This window comes from Phalaenopsis equestris, unplaced genomic scaffold (assembly GCF_001263595.1).
Source record: "Phalaenopsis equestris unplaced genomic scaffold, ASM126359v1 Scaffold000049, whole genome shotgun sequence".
NCBI lineage: Eukaryota > Viridiplantae > Streptophyta > Magnoliopsida > Asparagales > Orchidaceae > Phalaenopsis > Phalaenopsis equestris.
This window is the reverse complement of record NW_018164491.1, coordinates 445,806-467,563: the sequence shown is the minus strand read 5'-3', so window position 1 is coordinate 467,563 and position 21,758 is coordinate 445,806. Positions and strand designations below refer to the sequence as shown.

The following is a 21,758-nucleotide window of genomic DNA, read 5'->3' as shown; positions in this document are numbered from 1 at the left end:
GATTGATTTGAGTATATATAGTTTTATAATATTTTTTTGTTAAAATATTAATTAATTTATTGTCTTTCCTTCAGCTTCCTAAGAAACTTCATTGTTGTTTCGTTTTATTTGAGGGTTCTAGCACAAAATTAGCGTAAGGTGTAGTTGGCGTCAATAGAAAGAAAATTAGGTGGTTTCAAACGGGCTGGTTATGCTGAAAAACCGTTTGAGGTTATGTTTTGACAAATAAAGTCTCTTTTTGGATTAATTCAGGTTGTGAGCACATTCTATGAATTCCTATGGTATCTACATTTCCTAGGTTGTGTATATGAGACAACGAGCCCGATGCGAGTGTATAGAAACTCGTCGTGGGGTTGCTTCGTATATCAGGTGAAATAATTTTGTGTTAATTTAAGAAATATAATATTCTATAGATTGATTTCTATTTTGACACAGATGCATTTATAATTTCCTGCATATTATAAATGGATACTTGCAATTAAATGTATGAATGCACGTTTACTTTTTTTTTATGATATGTAATGATATGATCAGACTAAGCAACATATGAATATGCATATGATATGAATTTTCTGCAAATATTCATTTGTTATGTCTCATGTCTATGTCTATATGATACACGTAATGTCTGATAAATGTTTGATGCAGAAGTGATGATTTAATTGTCACAAGAAATATTAAAGGATAGACTATTACATAAGTGCTTGCAAGTACATTATGTAAGGATTTAGTATTCTCAACTCCTGATATTTATATAGGGGCGAAACTCTGGAAGCCGTTGGAATTAGAAGGTGACAAAACGTTAGGCAATTATGGGTATTAGGGGAGCTGTCGATAAGTGTTATGTTGGGAGGAGCTCAATCTTTGCTGTCGATAAGTGTTATGTTGGGAGGAGCTCAATCTTTATCGATAGTTTATATGGCATTTGGGGAGGGGTGACCCATGATGAAATAATATGAAACTAGTTGAATCCTATACATTAAACAAGTGACACTATTATGATATGACTTCTATAAAATGAATAAACATGTTTATGAAAATGTTTTTATATACTTATAATTTCATGCTTACGACCTGCATGTTAAACTACAGTTGATTTTTTTATATTATATGTACCTACTCTCTTCTCATGTTTTCTAATATATCAGCATAATATGATTGTATATGGACATGTATAGTTTTATATAAGCATGCACATTCTTTCTTTTTCATGTATAAAAACTTATATTAGCCTTCATGATTTCTCTAAACTCGTTGTTGTTCATTCTTTATTGTTGCCTTCCAGGTAGGGGCAACGAGCACCGGGGTGAGTAGTCAGGCGTGTCTTTGTACAGCTTTTGCATTATAATTTTAGAAGCTTTGTAAATATGTTTTGAGTACGTGTATTTTTATTATATTGGATTTAGCATATTTGTATAGTTTTCATGTTTTGGATGATATGATTTTCATGCTTCTTAATATGTATTTGAAATGCAATATATCAGATATATTGCGGCAATCTAGTCAGAATAATTCATCACCTGCTGGAGCCTAATTATAAAAGTCAGGATGAGTGCTGGTAGAGTTGGTTTGACCAAATTGTCAGCCTCTATAGCACCTCAGTCAATCCTAAAAGGGGGAGTTAGGGTGTAACATATCAAGTGTTATCGACATGAATTTCAGACAATGAGCATGTGGTTAACTCAGTCATTCTATTTATAAATGGGAATATTATTCGACTTAAGAAATAGGCATGAACATCAGTGGCTAATAAGCATCCATCATCAATGATTGGTAAGCATTTGGCAATGGTCAATAAGTAACGTCAAAAGTTAGATGGCAACAGGTGGTTGGTATGATAATTGAAACCTAAATCAGTCCAAGTCGTGCTAAAGCTCTCTACATCACATGAAGCCTAATTGCTCTCACCATCCCAATTGAGTGAAAATACTTCTTCGCCAAATTGATTCGAGAATCTTGATCTCATAACTCCCCTTAGCTTCTGTTGTCTCCTCCCACAATTAACACAAATTTTTAGTTACCTCGAACTGTGATTAAAGAAGCTTGAAAGACAGAAGTATCGCATCCCTCAACCTTTATAGACGCCCAATCCATTTCCTAAGAACCTAGCTATGAGACCCTTCTTCCTCATTATATTGAAAGTCAATAACAATGATTTTTCTCTTTGATTTTTCTCCATTCACCAAGCAAACAAGAAGAATAAGTGATCATTCTTTTTCCTTTTTTTCTTGCATTCTTCATGTACATCTATTCGCTCTTTTTTTTTCTTTAAGTCATGTGATTTTGTATACTCCATTTAAGTTGGCATGTTAATTTCTTAAATTTGAACAATAATAGTAGTTTGCTTAATTCGTATTATCCAGTAGATCAGGTTCGTATAGATCTTTAGTTAAATTTGAAGTTGCCTTTGTGTTTGAGTTGTCTTTGTAACTGTTGGATAATTAATTTGTTTCAAGTATTGGTTTAATAATTAACCTATGAAGGTTAAAGGGAGCCCTAGGTTGGTTAAGGGATACCTATCTTCATTAATGAATTTTCAATTCTCATTTTTTTGCATGTGCGATTGATTTGAGTTCTTTTAGGTCCTTGAGTTGGCACTCGAGTGTTGTCTCTTTGAATTACGGGAGATCGAGTGTTCATGTGCTACAATATGAGATAAGTAACTTCTAGTTATTGGAAAGATCAGCATATCATTCTTTGTTAGGGCGTTACATTTGATATTTACAATAGATTTTCTAGATATTTTGTAGGTTGCAATCCAACTTTAGTTGAATTATTTTATTCTTCATAATAATATATCAACTAACATTGAAAGTATTATTTTGATTCATTGTTGCACAAATTTATAGGTATCAATATGATTCATAAAATAATAATATTTATTTCATGCATATTGTCTCTATTGAATATCATAAATATTATTTTTGCAAATAATGCCTTATGATAAAAACTAACATTTATTGACTATACAACATTTGTTGGACCTTATGAAGCATATCAAAATATATGCCTATGTGAAATATTATGAGGTTGGCAAAACACTCTTGGATATTAGCCACTCAAGTCGATGGGCTCACAAAACGACGAGTTTATAAAAAATCATCAGATTTTTATGGGTTAGTGTTCTGCTGTTCGATTTCAAGATATCTTCATAAAACCACATATATGAAACTGCCATACAACCGATGAGTCATATTTAGCATATATGATTATTTTTTATACGGTTGCAGTGCTTAAATTTTACAATGTAGATCATCATGAACATCAAAAATATTGAAACCCATTTTCGAATAAATGATACATTTCATTCATGTGATGTAATATTACTCTAACCTAATAACTTAATGACATCTATTACATTGCTATTATAAAGTAAATTTGCTTTCTTTTGTTAGTGAATGCCACAATCTCTTCATTATACTTTAATAAAAATAAGTTACCAACGACGGTGGGTGCCATTAAACTCAAAAATTTTTCTTATAATAACTTCTACAAAGTTATTTGTTGGACCATCACCACAATATCCAAGTTCTTAATAATAAAAGTCAACTTAGTATCTTTGAGCTTATGTAGTAATTCCATATTTGTACTGGGTTTGGGGTAGATTTACTTGTATTATTGTTACTGTTGATTTATTTTGTATTTGTTATATATGCTTCTTTGTTGTAATTTTGTTAAAAACTCTATAATATGAAGTTTTTCATTACTTCATCCACATATACTTCTTATGGATTTTTGTATATTAAATTTCTATTAATTAAATACAAAAATAGGGTGACTTGAAATCTTGGCTTCTTAAATCTTGTTTAAGAGTTGAGTTCAATCCTTTCATTATATTTTGAGTTGTCAGTGTACGGCCTTTCTGACCCAAGATGTGATAGTCAGCTTAATCATTCTGCTAAAAAATGGAAAAACATGTCAACAAAGAAAATGCTATATGAAAGAGGTGACTAGGCAATGATTGTTGATTGACACGAGACAATAATCAACAACGAAGGTTAGAAAGAAGTTAAAAGATGGCGAGCAATCATTTGGTCTTCCTATGATGGTATGGGAGACTTGATAACCAAGAAGAAGACCATTAGATGTAAATTGATGAATTATATTGGGCATGATTATTAATAGAGATTGGATGATGCTCAACAGAAAATGCTAGAAGTTGGATGATGATCAAAAAAAAATGCTAGATGTTGGATGATGATAGGCAATCATTTTAATCATTCTGTTGATATAAGGAAAAACAAAGCAACAAACAAGACGAACATTGTATGTTGACGGATGAAGTGGATTCATCATTGAAAGGTGTTAGGCAACAATTGACATAAAACATAAAAAATTAGGCGACTATTAGGGGGCCTACTTATACTCCTTATAAGACATATTATTAGGTGACCAAGAACAACAACAACAAGCCTTTATATCACTAACTGAGGTCGACAAAATGAATCTTTTTTCGATTGTGTCTTATTGAGTGTCATATTTTTATTTAATTCTAATTGATTAAGAGCATTTTTTTTACAATACGCCTAAGGTCTTTTTAGCTTTGCCTCTGTCTTTCTTAACATAAATTTAATCTAAAACATTTACTATTTTAATTGGATCCTCAGATGGTCGGCGTTTAATGTGTCCAAACCATCTAAGTCGACTCTCTCTAATCTTGTCTGCCACTAGAACTACACCAACCCTTTCATGGATAGATTTATTTCATATTTAATCTCCAAGTATAAAGCCCCTCATCCACCTATACATTCTCATCTTAGCAACACTTAAATTTATTTATGCTTCTCTTTTAAATGTCAGCATTATGCGCTATAAATCATTGCAGGTCTCGTCACCATCTTATAAAGTTCATTTAAGTTTCAATGGTATTTTTCTATCACACAATAGGCCTGATGCATTCCTCCACTTCAACCACCAAACCTGAATTCTACTAATAGCATCCCCATGTACATTTCCATCACTTTGAAATAGACCCAAGATAAAAAAAAAACGTTCACACTGCGTGACCAAGAAGATCATAAAAAATTAGTGGCTAATAAATGACTGACATAATTTGTAAAGATTAGAAGTTGGATATCTATAAGTGATCAACATGGTCATTCTTTCAATAGGAGAGAAGACTAGAAAATTGAGAAGAAATACATCATATATTAGTTTTGTAAGACTCAGAAGATGGTCAATAATGAACATCAATATTTAATCCATAATCGTGAGCAATTTCAGAAGTTAGGCAATAAAAGATGATAGATGTGGTTGTTCTCACGATAGAATGTAATACAAGCGACTAGAAGTCATACCTTGAGCATCAAACATATCGTTAGTCGACATCATGAAAAATCGATGAGGAATATTGGAATCTAATAAAAGTGAACTATTGGCTTGGTCATTTACTTAAAATAGTGGGATTAGACAATTGGGAAGCAATTGGGAAGATGGGCATCGGAGGACAAACAATGATGTTTTTCAGCATCCGGCAATGGCGAATGATGGTGGACAAATGTGTCAAGTATTCTAAGTCTATCTTATTATTTGACTTGATACAATAAATCTTATGTCATTCCATCCAGTGGTTTACTAAGTATAGCATTTCATGTTAATCTTATTCTAACCATAAAGATGATTGGTGAGGCCTAGAACTAGCACCATTAAAGATGGATGAAAGATGTTTGAATATCTTCCCAAGAGGGTAAAGAAGGGAGTGAAAGCTTTGGTGATAGTAGGGAATAAATCGTGTTAAAGTACAGGCGAATTGGATTTAGGTAGGACAAGATTAGGTCAAACCTAAGGGCACACCATAATCAACATTAGAAATTTAGTGCTAGAGATCTGGCCTTGGGATCACTTAGAATAGTGATGTAATGAGTTGTGTGACCTAGAATCTTTCATCATTTTTTAGGGCTTCGAAAGTATTTTTAATAGCGGTTGAAACAAGATTAGGTTTTATGAAAGCCAACGACGACAAGTTAGATTTTTACATGGATGGAGTTAAGGCAAGGGTAAAAGGCTGGAAACAATCTTGATTGATAAAAAATCATGTTTAGATTTTGCAGGAGTTTTTCACAAATTTTCAGAGGCTTAGGGTGTTAAATTGGCCAAAAGAACACAAAGGATTGTTTTGATGGGCTTAAACTATGTTTTTCTTTGGATTTAGTGCAAGAAATGATAAGAAATTTATATGATTGTGTGGAGGAAGATTACTACTAGGGAAATTAAAATTTGACACAAAAGATGTAATCCAATCACACTAAAGTTGGAAAAATTGAAGGGAATCATTAAATCCCTTCCTATAAATGGCCAAAAACTAAGCCTCCTTTCTCTTGAAAATGATACCAATGCTTTAATAAAGCAAAATTAATCCTTTTTCATTCCTTCCAAAAAGCTTTCATTAGTTCTTTACAACAATAATTTCAAACATGACAAATGATGAGAAGATGATCTAATTTCCATAGAGGGAGAAATTTAAATTTCACACAAAAGATGTAATCTTATCACACTAAAGTTGATAAATTGAAGGGGATCATTAAATCCCTTCCTTTAAATGGTCAAAAACTAAGCCTCCTTTCTTTTGAAAATGACATCATTACTTTAATAAAGCAAAATTAATCCTTTTACATTCCTTCCAATAAGCTTTCATTAGTTCTTTACAACAATAATTTCAAACATGACAAATGATGAGAAGATGATCTAATTTAAATTAGAGGGTATAGCCAACCCCCCCACCCCCCCCGAAATGCCTTAGCCGACCCACAAAGATGGAAAAAATATTTTATTTGCCTTATTTTATACAAAAAATATTTCACATCAATGTAAATAAAATACATCTATTTGTAAAAATCTAATCTTCAAAATTTCAAAGTGCTAAAATTTTGAAATCCAATCTCTCTTTTTTTTTTTTTTTTTTTTGAAACCCAAATGACAAACAGTCCTATATAATCATAATAATAACATAAAAATTACCATATCTAAAGAAATGTTTCTAATAAAAAGACTTCATCTTGCTCCTAAATATAGGCCCTTATTTAGTTTCATATTTTTATTTTACTTTGTGCCCTGGTGATTGGTTTTTTGTTTTCTCTGTTGGCAACTTATGTGACATCAATGATGACAATTCCACTTTGGATGATTGGTCAGTAGAAGAAGAGTGGTTTCTGGAAAGTCCTCACACACCAGCACCCATTTCAGTGAAGCTACCATCTGTATTGACCTTAATAGTGTGATACATAGGTGGTTTCCAAAAAACCTTACAGATTTGAGGAGTTATATTTTCTGTGGGGTATGAATTGGAGATATTGGGAAAACTTTTATGTTTGATCAGCTTGTGTAGGTAAGCTACACAGTTTTTGACTACCTTAGCAGTATTAGATAGGATACCCTCAAATTTAGCATTATTTCTAGTCATCCAAAGAAAAAAGGCCACTATAAATGGGTAAGGAGCATATTTTGAATCATGTCAGTTCAGCCAGCAGGTAGTAAGTTTGTCTCAGCTAAGATAAGTGACATTAATATTCAGGTGTTGAAGAAACTGGTTCCAGACTTTCTGGGCAAAGCTACATTCAAAGAAAAGGTGAGGCAGTGATTCCTCCTGTAAGCACAGCCAAAAATCTAATCTTCAAAATTTCAAAGTGCTAAAAATTTGAAAGCCAATCTCTCTTTTTTTTTTTTTTTTTTTTTTTTTTTTTGATACAAAAATTAAAAAATCCTATATAATCATAATAATAACATAAAAATTACCATATCTAAAGAAATGTTTCTAATAAAAAGACTTCATCTTGCTCCTAAATATAGGCCCTTATTTAGTTTCATATTTTTATTTTACTTTGTGCCCTGGTGATTGGTTTTTTGTTTTCTCTGTTGGCAACTTATGTGACATCAATGATGACAATTCCACTTTGGATGATTGGTCAGTAGAAGAAGAGTTCAAGGAGAACTTAAAAAGAACCAAGTAAAGGATCCAAGCTACAAGGCTCAAATAATTTAGTGTATGTTGTAACTTAGTTAGTAGTTATAAATTGATTGAGCAATTTTATCAAAGTTGTCAAAAAAGATAAAACCATACCTAAAATTAATTTAAATACAGCTTATATATTATTCTATATGAATCTATGATATTTGAAAATTTATTATTATTTAGTTTCTATTTATATTATTTATTGGTATTTATTATTATAAATTACATTAATTAAGAATCATATGCTAACAATTTATTCTATCTCATAATTAATTATCAACATTATTAAAAATTAAGTGAACTTAAACTCCATAGTTATATCATTAAATATCATTAAATTTATTATTTACATGTTATTATGCTTAATTATAAATTAGCCATAATTAACTTATGTTTTTTTTTTTTGCTTAAAACTTTTATGGTATGTTCCTAACAAAAAAAAGGGATTTTGTGCACATTTAATTTATCTAAAAATTCATGCAATGATAAATGATAAGAAGCAAAATTATCTTATATTAACAAATTCAGGCTTAATTCATATTCCATTGGATTAATTGAGTTTTCTTCTTTACTTGCTATTAAAATGATGTGCTAACTAGCCCTCACAGTTTCCTTTTGTCCATTGTGCTAGCCAATGGAAACCTGATTTGGTGAGATCTTTTGAGGATAATCAAGTGAAGAACAAAGTCTTCTAAGAGCCTCCAAAAGAAGTTTATAAAATAGCAAATCATCCTTTCTACTAAAATTTCATAGTTTGGTAACATCTCTTTAAAACTCTAGTTCAAAAGTAAAAAGTTTTTCATTATATCAACGTTCATTTGTTTTAAATAGATTACATTAAAATTATAGGAAATAATAATTAGATAACCAACGTTAAAAAGGACATTGGTTTGATATTTTTCATCTATTTTAGAGATTGGGAAGCCTAAGCTTATTAAAGTTGGGCATTTGAGTTGAAGTCGCCTGAATGAAGAGTGTGCTATGAGACTTCTCTATCATTAAAGAGCTGGCCTTTTAGCTGCAAAACAGGATAATAGGAATCCTAGTCCATTGGAGGGATCTAAGCATGTATGTAAATTTTGAGATTAACAAAATAATATAACTATTCTCGTGTTTTAACTTTTTGTATTATTTACTTATACCTTTGTTTCAATTTAAATTTATTTATTCACAAGTTATTATTTTAATTGTTTGAGAATTTAAAATGTTGAGGGGAATGTAATACTTTCTCTTGTGCCAGCTTTATAATTATTTTACTAGTTCACTTAAACTTGTATAATCTCACATTTAACTCATCTTATAGTTCACAATACATGCCTTCGTGATCAAATTTAGGGTTCTGCACTTGAGTAAATTAAAAAATTAAGAAATCATTGACCTACAATGAAAGATTTATATTCCATAGAACCAAATTATTTAATTAACTAGTGTGTATGAGGTCAAATATAGTTATGTTAATGATAAGGTTGAGATGCATACACTAATTGTATTAATTTATTCACATTAGAAGATCATTTCTCCTATATTTTTATACATTGTTTGGGTCTTTAATTTGGTTATTTATTTATAATATTATTAGCTTTCACTTAGTCTTTCAATTTTATGTGTTTAGTTTTCATCGGTGTTATTATGAATATTTTGAATTGATATTGAAAAAATTCAAAAAATCCCACCACACGATTAATTCATCCCCATCTTGGTGTGCCTTTATTTATCAATTGATGTCAATCCCGATACACCTCTCTCCATCCCTCCATTCTCCCTGTTTGCTCGTAGTTGTTGGGCACCAAATCTCTCTCTCAATCTTCTCTCTATTTGCTTGCAATTGTAGGATTCCAAACCCCTTATTACAATGCTTTATATATAGTAATAATAAGTCATGAGGTTGGAAACATAAAACTAATTACAAGATTCCACAAAACTATAAATATCTTCTAAAATCAACAAAAGATCTCATATTCCCATGAAATATATATATAAATCACAATCCAAATTTGCAATAAATAAAAGATCAAAATTATATCTTATTGAGATTTAACAATGACAACTTTGACTCCAAATGTTTTATTTTAATGATCGAAATATGTGAATGGCTGAACCCAAAATGGCCCTCTAATAGCAATATGGATAAAGTGCATCATAAAACGATTTCCTCGACAAATATACGTTGCCCTTGAAAGCAAAAAAATAAATAACCAACAAAATGATCATAGATATAAAGAGAAATATGCTTCCAAATTAATGTAATGACATGAAACAAAAAATCACAGACCTGAAATTTCACTCCGCTGCCCACTATTACTTATGCAAGGAGGCTCAACCCAATCATATGCTTTCACATGGATAGAACCATAAAGAATCTTGCTTAACACAGTCATTCCAGGGTGATCATGAAGTGGAATCACAGATGAGGTTGGAAGGCAAAATATGCCGATCTGCAAAATTAAATGAAACCTGTGACAATTACAATTAAACATTGATAGAAATTGATCGATCATTGTTCTTAATATTCAGAATCAGCAAGTTCGTAGAATTTAGGACCATGGGTTTATTATTACGGCCTAAAGGCAAAGGGTATTACCAAGTAAGACCTAATTATTTTTTATATCCTTATAAGAATAAAAATAAAGGAACGAGGTAATATCACTAACCCTAATGCAACTAAATTCAAACAAAAATTTAGGTGAAGATACTACAAACATCTCAGGTAGTCAGAATCAAAAACTCATTAAGCGGTCATTTGGTAGGCTACATTTATAATGCATGCGTAATAAATCCCAACAAAATAAATGCAGTCGATTTACTTTTAGTTACATTTATTTCACCACAAATTTGTGAAAGAAATAAACTAGGAAGTAAACATTACTCCAAACCAAGGCAAAACAATTATTTTCCATGTAAATGCTAACACTTTTCATTTAATTCTCATCAAACCAAAATAGCCCAAACAATTCATTCATCCCCCATTTTTCAACTTTGTCGCTTCATACCATTCATCAACAATACTTTATTATGCTGTATCAAAAAAAGTATTTGTCTTAGTAGACTTGTGGTGCAATTATCTTAATAAACTCCCAAGTAGTAATCTTTGAAACTTTTTTGAATCATCTGCTTTCTATCTTCTAAAACAAAGGTTTGTAGTGCCAGATTTGAAAGAAAAAGCACATTTGCAAACAGCAACAAAAACAACAACAACAAACCTTTATCCCACTAAGTGGGGCCGGCTACATGAATCATTTTTCTCCATTGCATCCTATTGAGTGTCTTATTTTCATTTAATTCTAATAAATTAAGAAAAAGCACATCTGCAAAGCAAGAACAAAAATTTCTTGAAAAATAAACATTAGGATGTACTTACAGTAAAACTATCGCATTCATATATATCCAAGTATGTTATTGGTTGAGCCCATTGAGCAGCTCTAACTAAACTCTTGAAAGGATTAGATTCAAAAAAGCCATGTCCTCTGTCATCATCAAGAACATCTTCTTTAAGTCCTACTTCTGCCGGACTAATTGTATCTGAATAAGAATGGCCAACCTACCGGTTATAGTGCAAATCAAACGAATGATGCACCGTAAGCTATGAAATAGTTCAGTAGGTACAAATCATACTAAGTTTACATGAGTAAGGAATCAAGAAAGATACAAATTACATAATTTCCCAGACATAATTGAACATAAATAAAATTCTTATATCCATATTACAAGAGATTGATGAAAATAAACCTGGAGTTCATCGTACTAGAAGAATTATCAGCTTCATAGATAACCCATCTGTGATTTTGTGACTACCAAAGATGTGGATTAATAAATATTTTGAAGGACTGTACCTGGTTAAGTTCCGGCTGCTTTATCACTTGATAGATTAAGCAGTGAACTCAATCAATATTTAGAATAGCAAAGGCGTAGTGCAAGGCATTTAGCTTTCATGGGACAATATAAGCCTCATGAAGGGACATATACGTAAGTACCACACAATTCCTATGTAGTAACATGTAAAACACCTAAACAATATGACTTTAACATTTATAAATATCACTACTACAAATTCTAAAAAAGTCAAATAAAAATTTCTTTCATAAGTGCTATAAAATATAAAAGCAAGGCTGCCATGTAAGAGATAATCAAATATGCACATAGCTTCATCATCATGAAAAACAACAATAAAAAGGCAACTATAGGCTAAAAAAAGAAAAAGATAAGTTGACATAAATCATTACTGGTTTCCATACAAAAGAGATTTGGCTTCAAAATTAGATTTATAAATAAATGCAGGACCACTTTTATATAGTACTTGCAAAAAAAATTTTGAATGCAAATGTCATTTCTTCCCTGTTACAAGGCATTATAGAAGAAAACAAGGGAAACTAAATGAGCAAGTACAAGATCCCGCTTTCCGCAAGCAACTCTAATAGCTACTAAAAAGCAGACTCCAAACAAGATCCTCAGCAGCTTGAAGGACAGCTGACGGACAAGCTAAATTGGGAAGCTAAATCCAACTAGCACTAGTCATAGAATCTCCCAAGCAAGTATGCTTTGGTCGATAATTATGCCAATACCTGAAAGGTGAACTCGCAAAAATGCATTCGACAAATACTGTATGAGACTCCTATAATCTATTTGAGGAGCTTGCAAATATGATCTCAATTATTCAGCCTTTGTTCCTTCAAAGTTGTTTTATATCAGACTTACACACTGATGTTCAAAAAGATGTGTGTGTTACAACTACAAATATTAGTTCAAGCTTTTTAATCAGCTAAACTAATGGAGGATGGATTCATGAATAAGTGGATCGACAAAGAATTGCAAATTCTTTGACGATCTAGTCCATTACAACGATTTTAACCAAATCTAGTCGGAAAAATGCAGAGTCAACGTCAAATAATAAATCAAACTTGCCGGTCCATCTTCTAATTGCAAACCAGTATGAGAAAAGAAATCTTAGAAGCCTTTCTCTTCTCCCATCGTAACGATAAGTATCATTGAGTGCATGAGCAGTTTTCTGAAAGAAGAATTGATGAAGATAGCAATAGCATTCAGAATAAAAGAGAGTATCAAAAATTTAGCTTTAAATATTCAGATCCTCAGATATTATGATTGCAAGGGTTGATTGGCAACAATTCTATTCAAGTATTTGTAGATAGGGAATCTACACAAAATTCTATACATAAAAACTAATAATTCAAATTTGGAGCAACCAATCATGCCATTAAACAATTTTAAGGTGCTGGTTGAAAATGAATTCAAATGCTCAGACCATTTGCTGCTGACTAAAAGAACCTCACAAGGAGTTATCATAAAATGATATTCCAATGCAATTGTAAGGTGATATGAAACCAGACATAATGCACTCGATTGCTCTCACAAGATGCAGCGACATAATGCTTTCAGTTGCAAGCATGTGCAAGACCGTATCAAACTATAAAGAATGGTCACATACATTGTAATATTTGTGTAAAAATAAATAAATAATAATTATATAATAAAATATTGATACTTGAATTGACATAAAGGGATAAGTGTCACTACAATTGCGCCTTTACGGTCGCACGCCCCATTCAAATCAAACAAACAGAGAGAGCGAAAGACAGAGCAAGGAGAGGAAGAAACAACAATGGAGAAGATGATGGAAGGGTAGTGTGTGTGGCCTAGCCAACCGGTTGAGACGAAGCCTCCGTGAGATTTCCATGCGAAGGAGAAGGGCAATACTTTAGCGCGTGTAAGAATTGTCGGAGTCGTAGAAGAAGACAGTTTAGCGCGAGAGAACTAGTAATCTAGCCGAACAAAGGAGAAGAAGATAAGGGTTGCTAGTGGTTTTGAAGGTACAAAAACAAAGATGCCTCAGTCAAGCAGCTCGTGCGAAGGATTAGAGAAAAGGAGCGGCCCTACCGTGTGGGAGAAGTCCGGACTCCAATGAGATTTCGCCACGTGTAGCTGGCGAACCCACTGTTGTTTGGTTTAACTCAATATGTGCTTCTGTCTGTCACCCTAGAAACCCCCAAGTTAAACCCTTCAAACCCTATCTCCCTATATATTTGCATTGCCATATGGACTAATTTTCCTTCACCTACTATTTCAATATGGTTCTTTCTAGTTGATAAAATCATAACCCTCCCAGGACTTTATGGGTTCACAACAGGTTTTAACATACCAATTGGCTAAATTGATAACTAAATTAAGCATGAAGTAAAAAATCATCATATTAAAATTAAAATATCGATTCTATAGTAATCATCATCCTACAAATTTTACCTAATTATCACAAGAGAAAAGTGCAAGAATTCTACTCACAAAGCAAGCTTAACACAATAGAAAACTTCATTAAATCAAAATAAATTCATTAAATATGTGTTTATAACAGAGACAAATCAATAAAGAATGCAACACTTAATTTTTTCCTTCTGAAAAAGAGATGCAAATCCCTCCAACAAAGCCTTCTACTGTTTCTTGCAATGCTGATACAAATCCTTTACAGATTGCACTCAAATCCCCTCTCCAATCTCTCAAGAAAAGATAAAAATCTACACTCCCTACTCCTATCTATGACCTCTTGACGTTCCTGGAGAATTATAGGACTTTGAAATGCCAAAAAATACCAAAATTCCTCTCCCAAACTATCCAAATCCGACAAATAACCCCTGGTTTGTACTAAAGTCGTCCAGACAGTTTTCAGCGCCTAGGCGCCATCTTCTCGATTTGGTGGGAGGACTCTAGCGCCTAAACGCCAGAAAGTGGCGCCAAGGCGTTGCCCCATAGCGCCTTAGCACCCAGAAAGTGGCACCTAGGCGCCAGTCTGCTGGCAGCCCTATTTTCTTTATTTGTTGTTTCCGCTCCAAAATGCTCCAATCATCCTACCTGTTATACCTGCAATAAAAACACAGAAAATACATATCTTTAAAGTACAATTTAATTCAAAAACAATTGCAAAAAAGTAAGAAATTTAAGCATGCTAAAAGATATCAATATTCGATTGGCGTTATTGGAGTATTATTATGATATTATTGTGGCATTATTGTTATGTTATTGAAGTATTATTTTGGTTGTATTATGGCGTTATTATTGTATTATTGTGGTGTTATTGTAGTATTATTGTGGTGTTATTGAGGTGTTATTGTGATGTTATTTTAGGTGTTAGGTGTTAGAATTGTGGCGATTATGTGTTGGTATTCGATCAGTGTTATTATTGTGTTATTGCAGTATAATTGTGATGATATTGAGGTGTTATTGCAATGTTATTGTAGTGTTATTAGTATTTTTGTGGTATTATTGAGGTGTTATTAATGTGTTACTATGGTATTTTTGTTGTGGTATTGCGGTATTATTATGATGTTATTGTGGTGTTAAAATAGTATTATAGTGGATCTATGGTGATATTCGACTGTGTTATTGTGGTGTTATTATGATTTTATTGCGATAGTATTGTCTGTTATTATGATGTTATTGTGATATTATTGTGATATTATTGAGTTGTTATTACGGCATTTTTGTGGTGTTATTATGTTGTTATTGTAGTTTTTTTTTTTTGTTATTATGGTGTTATTATTGTTTTTTGTGGTGCTATTGTAATATTTTATGGTGTTATTGAGGTGTTATTGTTGTGTTATTGTGGTTTTAGAATAATATTGCAGTGGTTTTGTGATGGTATTCAACTGGTGTTATTATAGTGTTATTGCGGTAATATTATTGTGTTATTGAGATGTTATTGAATTGTTATTTTGAGTGGTATTGTGGCAGCTCTATGGTGGTATTCGACTAGTGTTATTGTGGTTTTATTTGAGTGATATTGTTGTATTATTGTGTTGTTATTGAAGTGTTATTGAGGTGTTAATCTGGTGTTATTTAAGTGGTATTGTGATAGCATTGTGGTGGTGTTCGACTGCTGTTATTGTTGTGTTATTATGGTATTATTACAGTATTATTGTAGTATTTTTGAAGTGTTATTAAAATATTATTGCGGTATTATTGTAGTGTTTTGAAGTGTTATTAAAGTATTATTGCGATGTTTTATTGGTTTAGTGGTGTTATTACGACGTTTTTGCGGTATTATTGTGGTGTTATTGAGATGTCATTAAGTATTATTGAAGTGTTATTGTAGTATTATGATGACGTTATTGTGGTATTCTTGTGATGTTATTGAGGTGTTATTTGAGTGGTATTGTGGCGGTTCTATGGTGATATTTGACTAGTGTTATTACAGTATTATTACGATATTATTGCAGTATTATTTTGGTGTTATTGAAGTGTTATTAAATTGTTATTGTGGTGTTATTTGAGTGGCATCGTTGCGATTGTGATGGTATTCGACTGGTGTTATTGGAGTGTTATTATGTGTTATCACGGTATTATTGTGGTGTTATTTAGGTATTATTTGTGATATTAGTTGAGAGTTATTAGTGTTATTGGTGTGTTATTGCAGTGTTATTGTGGCGTTATTGTAGCAATGTAGTAGTGTTATTTTTGTGTTATTGTGGTGTATTTTTGATGTTATTTCAGTGTTATTGTGATGTTATTGGGGTGTTATTGAATTGCCATTGTGGTTAAGTTGTTGTGGTTTTTTTGGAAAGGTACTGTGGCGATTTTAAGAAAGAGAGGAAACTGACTTTGAAGTTCAGAAATGCATCAAATAAAGACCATAGACAAAGCCCACAACTATAATTTTAGCATTCATTAATAAAATCAAGTTAAAGCCAACAAGTATCAGCTAATCTGTTTAAAGTAAATAAGTTATACAGCTGACAAAGCCCACAGACAAAGTTCTTAAGCAAATTCAGCTCTAAATTGTCATTTATGCTTGTCAGCCCAAGTTGTCGCTCCAATCAACTCTCTTGCTTCTTACTAATGTTTTCATATACTTACAAACAAACATACCGTCGTCAACACTGTTACTTTATGTAGGGTAGCCTCTAGCCATAACAACCGATTATTTTGATGGATTATTTCGAAAAGATTTCTCAGCATCTCTTACCAATAGATTTATCTGTAAAGTTTCATATTGAATTAAAATATGTCATACATACCAAAAAATATGAACTAAATAACGAATCACTGAGCTTCTGTTGAATATACTTATGACGTTGTGGGTGATTGCCTTGTGCATCAAGTTGGGTAAATTCATATAATCTCCACTTTTTTTCTTTCAAATGTGCCAACACGAACGTCTAATGTTGTTTATCAACTATAGGAATTAATATAATTTCTACATTTTTTGACATTTTTCTTTGTGATGTGTTCTAAGCAGATTGATCTTTGTGTATCTTTGTATATCTTTATATATGTGCATAAAATGGCACAAATGTCATCATGGGATAAATATACAAACAGAAGTTACATTAAATTTACAATATATGGTTGAACTTGAATAATTACCCAATGTTGTGGTGATACATATAGGAACGATCTGTATAATGCCAGTGATTTAATCTTCTTTTTAACTATTATTAGAGCAAAAGCATCGACCTATTTGTTCGCAAACCATTCATTTGACAGAATGGCATCAAAACAAGCATGGCTAACTACATGTTCAACATTAATCATAATATCACTCCTACATGTTAACAGAATTGTTGTTATATTCAAATATAAAAGTACTTTATAACAAAGAAATGTGAACATTTACTCACTTATCACTGTATTTGTTACAACAACGATCAATTACTTGTTGCATTTCAAGAGGTATTTATGTTCTACCAAAAAAATCAACAACTATCTGAGCTGATCGAGACTACATAACCAAAAATAATCATCTCTAATGTTAACAGAAAAGTTATGGTACACAATATCAAGAGTTATTTTTTCATAAAATAACTTTGTCACATCATCATCTGCATAAATAATCTCTGTCATGTTGTGTTGGAGATCTCTCTCCTCATCGGTGATTGTAATGCACGTCGGAGTTAGAGATTCCACATCTTTTATTGGTTGTTTTGCTTGTTCAATATCTAAAAGTAACCTATCACCCCTAACGATTGGAGTATCTACGACATGTTTTATTATTTGTTGTTCCACAACATCTTTTATTGTTTGTTGTTTAATTGATCTATGAACATCGATTTCATCTTCTAGATATTAAACAAATAGAACAAACAATAAAAGATCAATAACACCAAAATGATCATGTTATATAACTGAGATATCACCAGTCACACCAAATTAACACCTCCATACAATCAAATTACCATCAAAATACATGCATGCAAAAACACCAACTCACAATAACACTCAAATAATACAACAATAGCAGTTCAATAACAACTAAATAATACCACAATAATACCACAATAACAGCACAATAATATTTCAATAACATCAGTCAAATACCAAAATAGAACTGCCACAATACCAATCAAAAAACTCTACAATAATACTGCAATAACATCATAATAACACCTCAATAATATCAATCGAATACCACTCAAATAATACCACAATAACATCTTAATAACACCACCAAAATATCGCAATAACATCATAATAACATTACAATAACACTGCAATAACACCTCAATAATATTGAAATAACACCATAATAACACCGCAATAACACTAATCGAACAGTACCACAGAACCGCCACAATATCACTCAAATAATGTCACAAAAACAACTCAATAACACCAAAATAATACCGCAAAAATATAATAGTAAAACTGCAATAACGCAAATCAAATACCAACACAAAACCGCCACAACACAAACACCACAATAATGTCACAATAACATCTCAATAACACCAGTCGAATACGACCACAATACCAATCAAATAATATCACAATAATACCTCAATAACATCAGTCGAATATCACCACATAACTGCCACAATATCACTCAAATAACATCAGAATAACACTAGAATAACACTATAATAACATATCAATAACACCTCAATAATATCGTAATAACACCACAAATATATCACTACAGAACTACCACCACTCAAATAACATCAGAATAACACTAAAATAACACTATAATAATATATCAATAACACCTCAATAATATCATAATAACACCACAAATATATCACTACAGAACTACCACTATCTGGTGTTATTGTGATTATTTTGTGGTGTTATTAGTGTAATAATGTGGTGTTATTGTCATGCAAATGTGGATGAACAGTGGTTTTTTTCGTCGAGTGATATGGTGGTGTTATTGTGTTTGTATTGTAATGTTATTAGAGTAATGACAGTGCTATTTCCATGCAAATGTGGTTGTACAGAACAAATTATTGATACTGGGTAGTAGGTTATTTGTCCTGGTTCTAATTCCTTATAATGTTTATTTTAGATTGATGTTGTAATTATTGTTGGTTGGATTGTGACAGTGTTTTATTTTCAGACTATGATGCCTTAGTAGGATTTGGCTATAGATTAGTGTGCTTTATAGTTTTTAGTCTCTTTTTATTATTGAAAGTGATGACAGTTTATTGTATAACTTAAAGGAAATATTAATGCATTCTGAAAGCAATTCCTGACTTGATTAATTCTATACTATTAGGCCAGATAGTTACATACACTACAAGCACATCTTATCCTAATGATTGACAAATATAATGAAATCTTTCAAACTCCAACAAAATTATCACCACAGGGCAATGTAGACCAAAAAATAAATTTGATGGCGGGAATGAAACCAATTCATGTAAGACCATATTGATATCCATACTTCCAAAAAATTGAGATTGAGCAATTGGTGAAAAAAAATGCTTCATCTCGATATTAGTAAAAGCCCAAGTTATTTTTTAGTACCAGTATCGTTAGTTTGTAAGGATGCAACAAAGCAATGTTGTAGTGAAATGGGTCACTTTTCAGATAGTTTTCAAATGTCAACTATGTATAAATTAATCACTACATGGTGTTTCAGGTATGTTTGGGGCAGTTGCAGCTTATTAAAAAACAGATGTAAAGCTGCTGAATAATAATTTGATGCTCAAAAAACTACAGTGTCTATTATAATTTTTTTTTTAAGTCAGACCGCAACTAGAAAGTTGCCAACGCACCTAGCCAGGAGTGGTGAAAAAATGCAGATTTTAGCAGCGGCTTTTTGAAAAAGCTATCAAAACACAGTTTCTCCAAATAGACAAAACTGTGGTGCGGTGTCACCCCGCCACTGCACCGCCACCCCAAATGGAACCCAATTTATTTTTTGAAATTATACTTACGATCAAGCTATCATCAAATATATTTTGATTCAAATGAAGCAGATACATGTTCTTAGCAAGAAACTCATTATTTGATGGTCTCATACCAAGTAGGATGGTAATGTTGAGGTTGATTGGTGTGCTCATGTTGGTGCATCTTGTTCTTCTATTATTATTTCCAAAATTGTTCTTTTTAGTCTTTTGCAGCTTTGTTTTTCTGATCTTTAGTTTTGTTGGGTTCTTGGGTCGTTGTTGGTCTAGGTCGTATCAGTTGTATTTTCTTTTGGTGAGAGGGACTTTGTTTTTTGTTTCGTTGTGTGAGTTGTATATGTGGTTTATAGTCCCTCTTACCCGGGCTATATTTATTTTTGTAGTTTTAAATGAGGAGCCGTACAAGGCTCTCTAACTAAAAAAAAAAAGCTATCATCAAATATGAATGTAGGAAAAAGATGCATATAAAACAATATTGCGCATGCATGATGGGTACAATAAGTTAATAGCTATGTTCTTTGATTTGACAAAAAAACTAATCAAGGTCCAAATCATGGTAGATAACATTCTTTGACCATTCAGACAATATTTGTCATGGAATTTTTTATGATATTTTAATATATAGCACATTCTTTCTCAACCACACGAGTCATCTTGATTGGCATTATCATCACTGCAAGCATTCAATCAACAAAATGTAAGTTTGGCTGCCAACAAATTGATTATATGATACTGCATCACAACAAGGCTTGGCAATGGATGCAGCCAAAATTAAAGCAGTTTTAACTCAGCATATTCCAATGTCATTAAAACAATTAAGGGGATTTTCGTGACTTAAAAGTCATTATAGGAAGTTTGTTCAACATTACGCAAATATTGTATCCCCTCTAACTGTATTATTAGCCAATGGAAATTTTGGATTGACCAATTAAGCTCAGAAAGCATTTAAAGAACAAAAAAAAAAAGCTATGATCTCATTACCAATTTTAGCTTTTCAAGATTTTACAATACCTTCATAAAAGAGACTGATGCTTCTAGTATCGCTATTGGAGCAGCTTTCATAAAAAAGACTCTAGCTTTCTTTAGTAAGAAACTATTGTCAGTCAAGTAACAAGCCTCAACTTATGCCTATGAGTTGTATGTTATCACTGAAGCAGTAAGTTATTGGCGTCAATACTTACTGGGCAAACAATTTATGATTCACAGTGATAAAATGCATTAGAGAACTCATGCAGCAAATCATTCAAAATCCAGAGCACCGCTTTTTCGCCAAATTGTTAGGGTTTGATTACATCGTTCAGCACAATCCGAAAGCATAAAATTAAGTTGTGGAAGCTTTATCTCACAAGTCGGATATGAAGGAATTATCAAACATACAACTAGAAACTCTATTAGATTGCACAAGGCAATTAGCAACAATGATGGAGCAAATCAAAAAAGAATTATCGCATTTGACAAATCTACAATAGCTACTTAGGAATATTACCAATAATCCAGATTAATTTTATTTTTACTACAATCAAGATGGATTGCTTTATTTTAAGAAACAATTGTTTCTATCCTTAGTTTCAAATTTACTAAATTGTGTCTTAACTGAATTACATTGCAGGCCGATTCAGGGTCCTAGGAGAATAAAACGAACAATGGCTCGTGTTATGGCTTAGTTGTTTTGGTAGGGGATA

The 21,758-nt window shown here is 31.9% G+C and overlaps 1 protein-coding gene across 2 annotated transcripts in view; it reads right to left on the bottom strand.

Annotated features, from left to right (window-relative positions):
- LOC110019109 (plant cysteine oxidase 3) overlaps positions 1–21,758 on the bottom strand; it is a 40,728-nt gene that overhangs the window by 14,200 nt on the left and 4,770 nt on the right. For both annotated transcript variants that reach the window (XM_020716678.1, XM_020716679.1), the window contains exons 2-3: positions 11,307–11,467; positions 10,221–10,383 (exon numbers count right to left, since the gene is read on the bottom strand). In XM_020716678.1, coding sequence (XP_020572337.1) covers positions 10,221–10,383; positions 11,307–11,467 — 324 coding nt within the window. The remainder of the gene's footprint in view (positions 1–10,220; positions 10,384–11,306; positions 11,468–21,758) is intronic.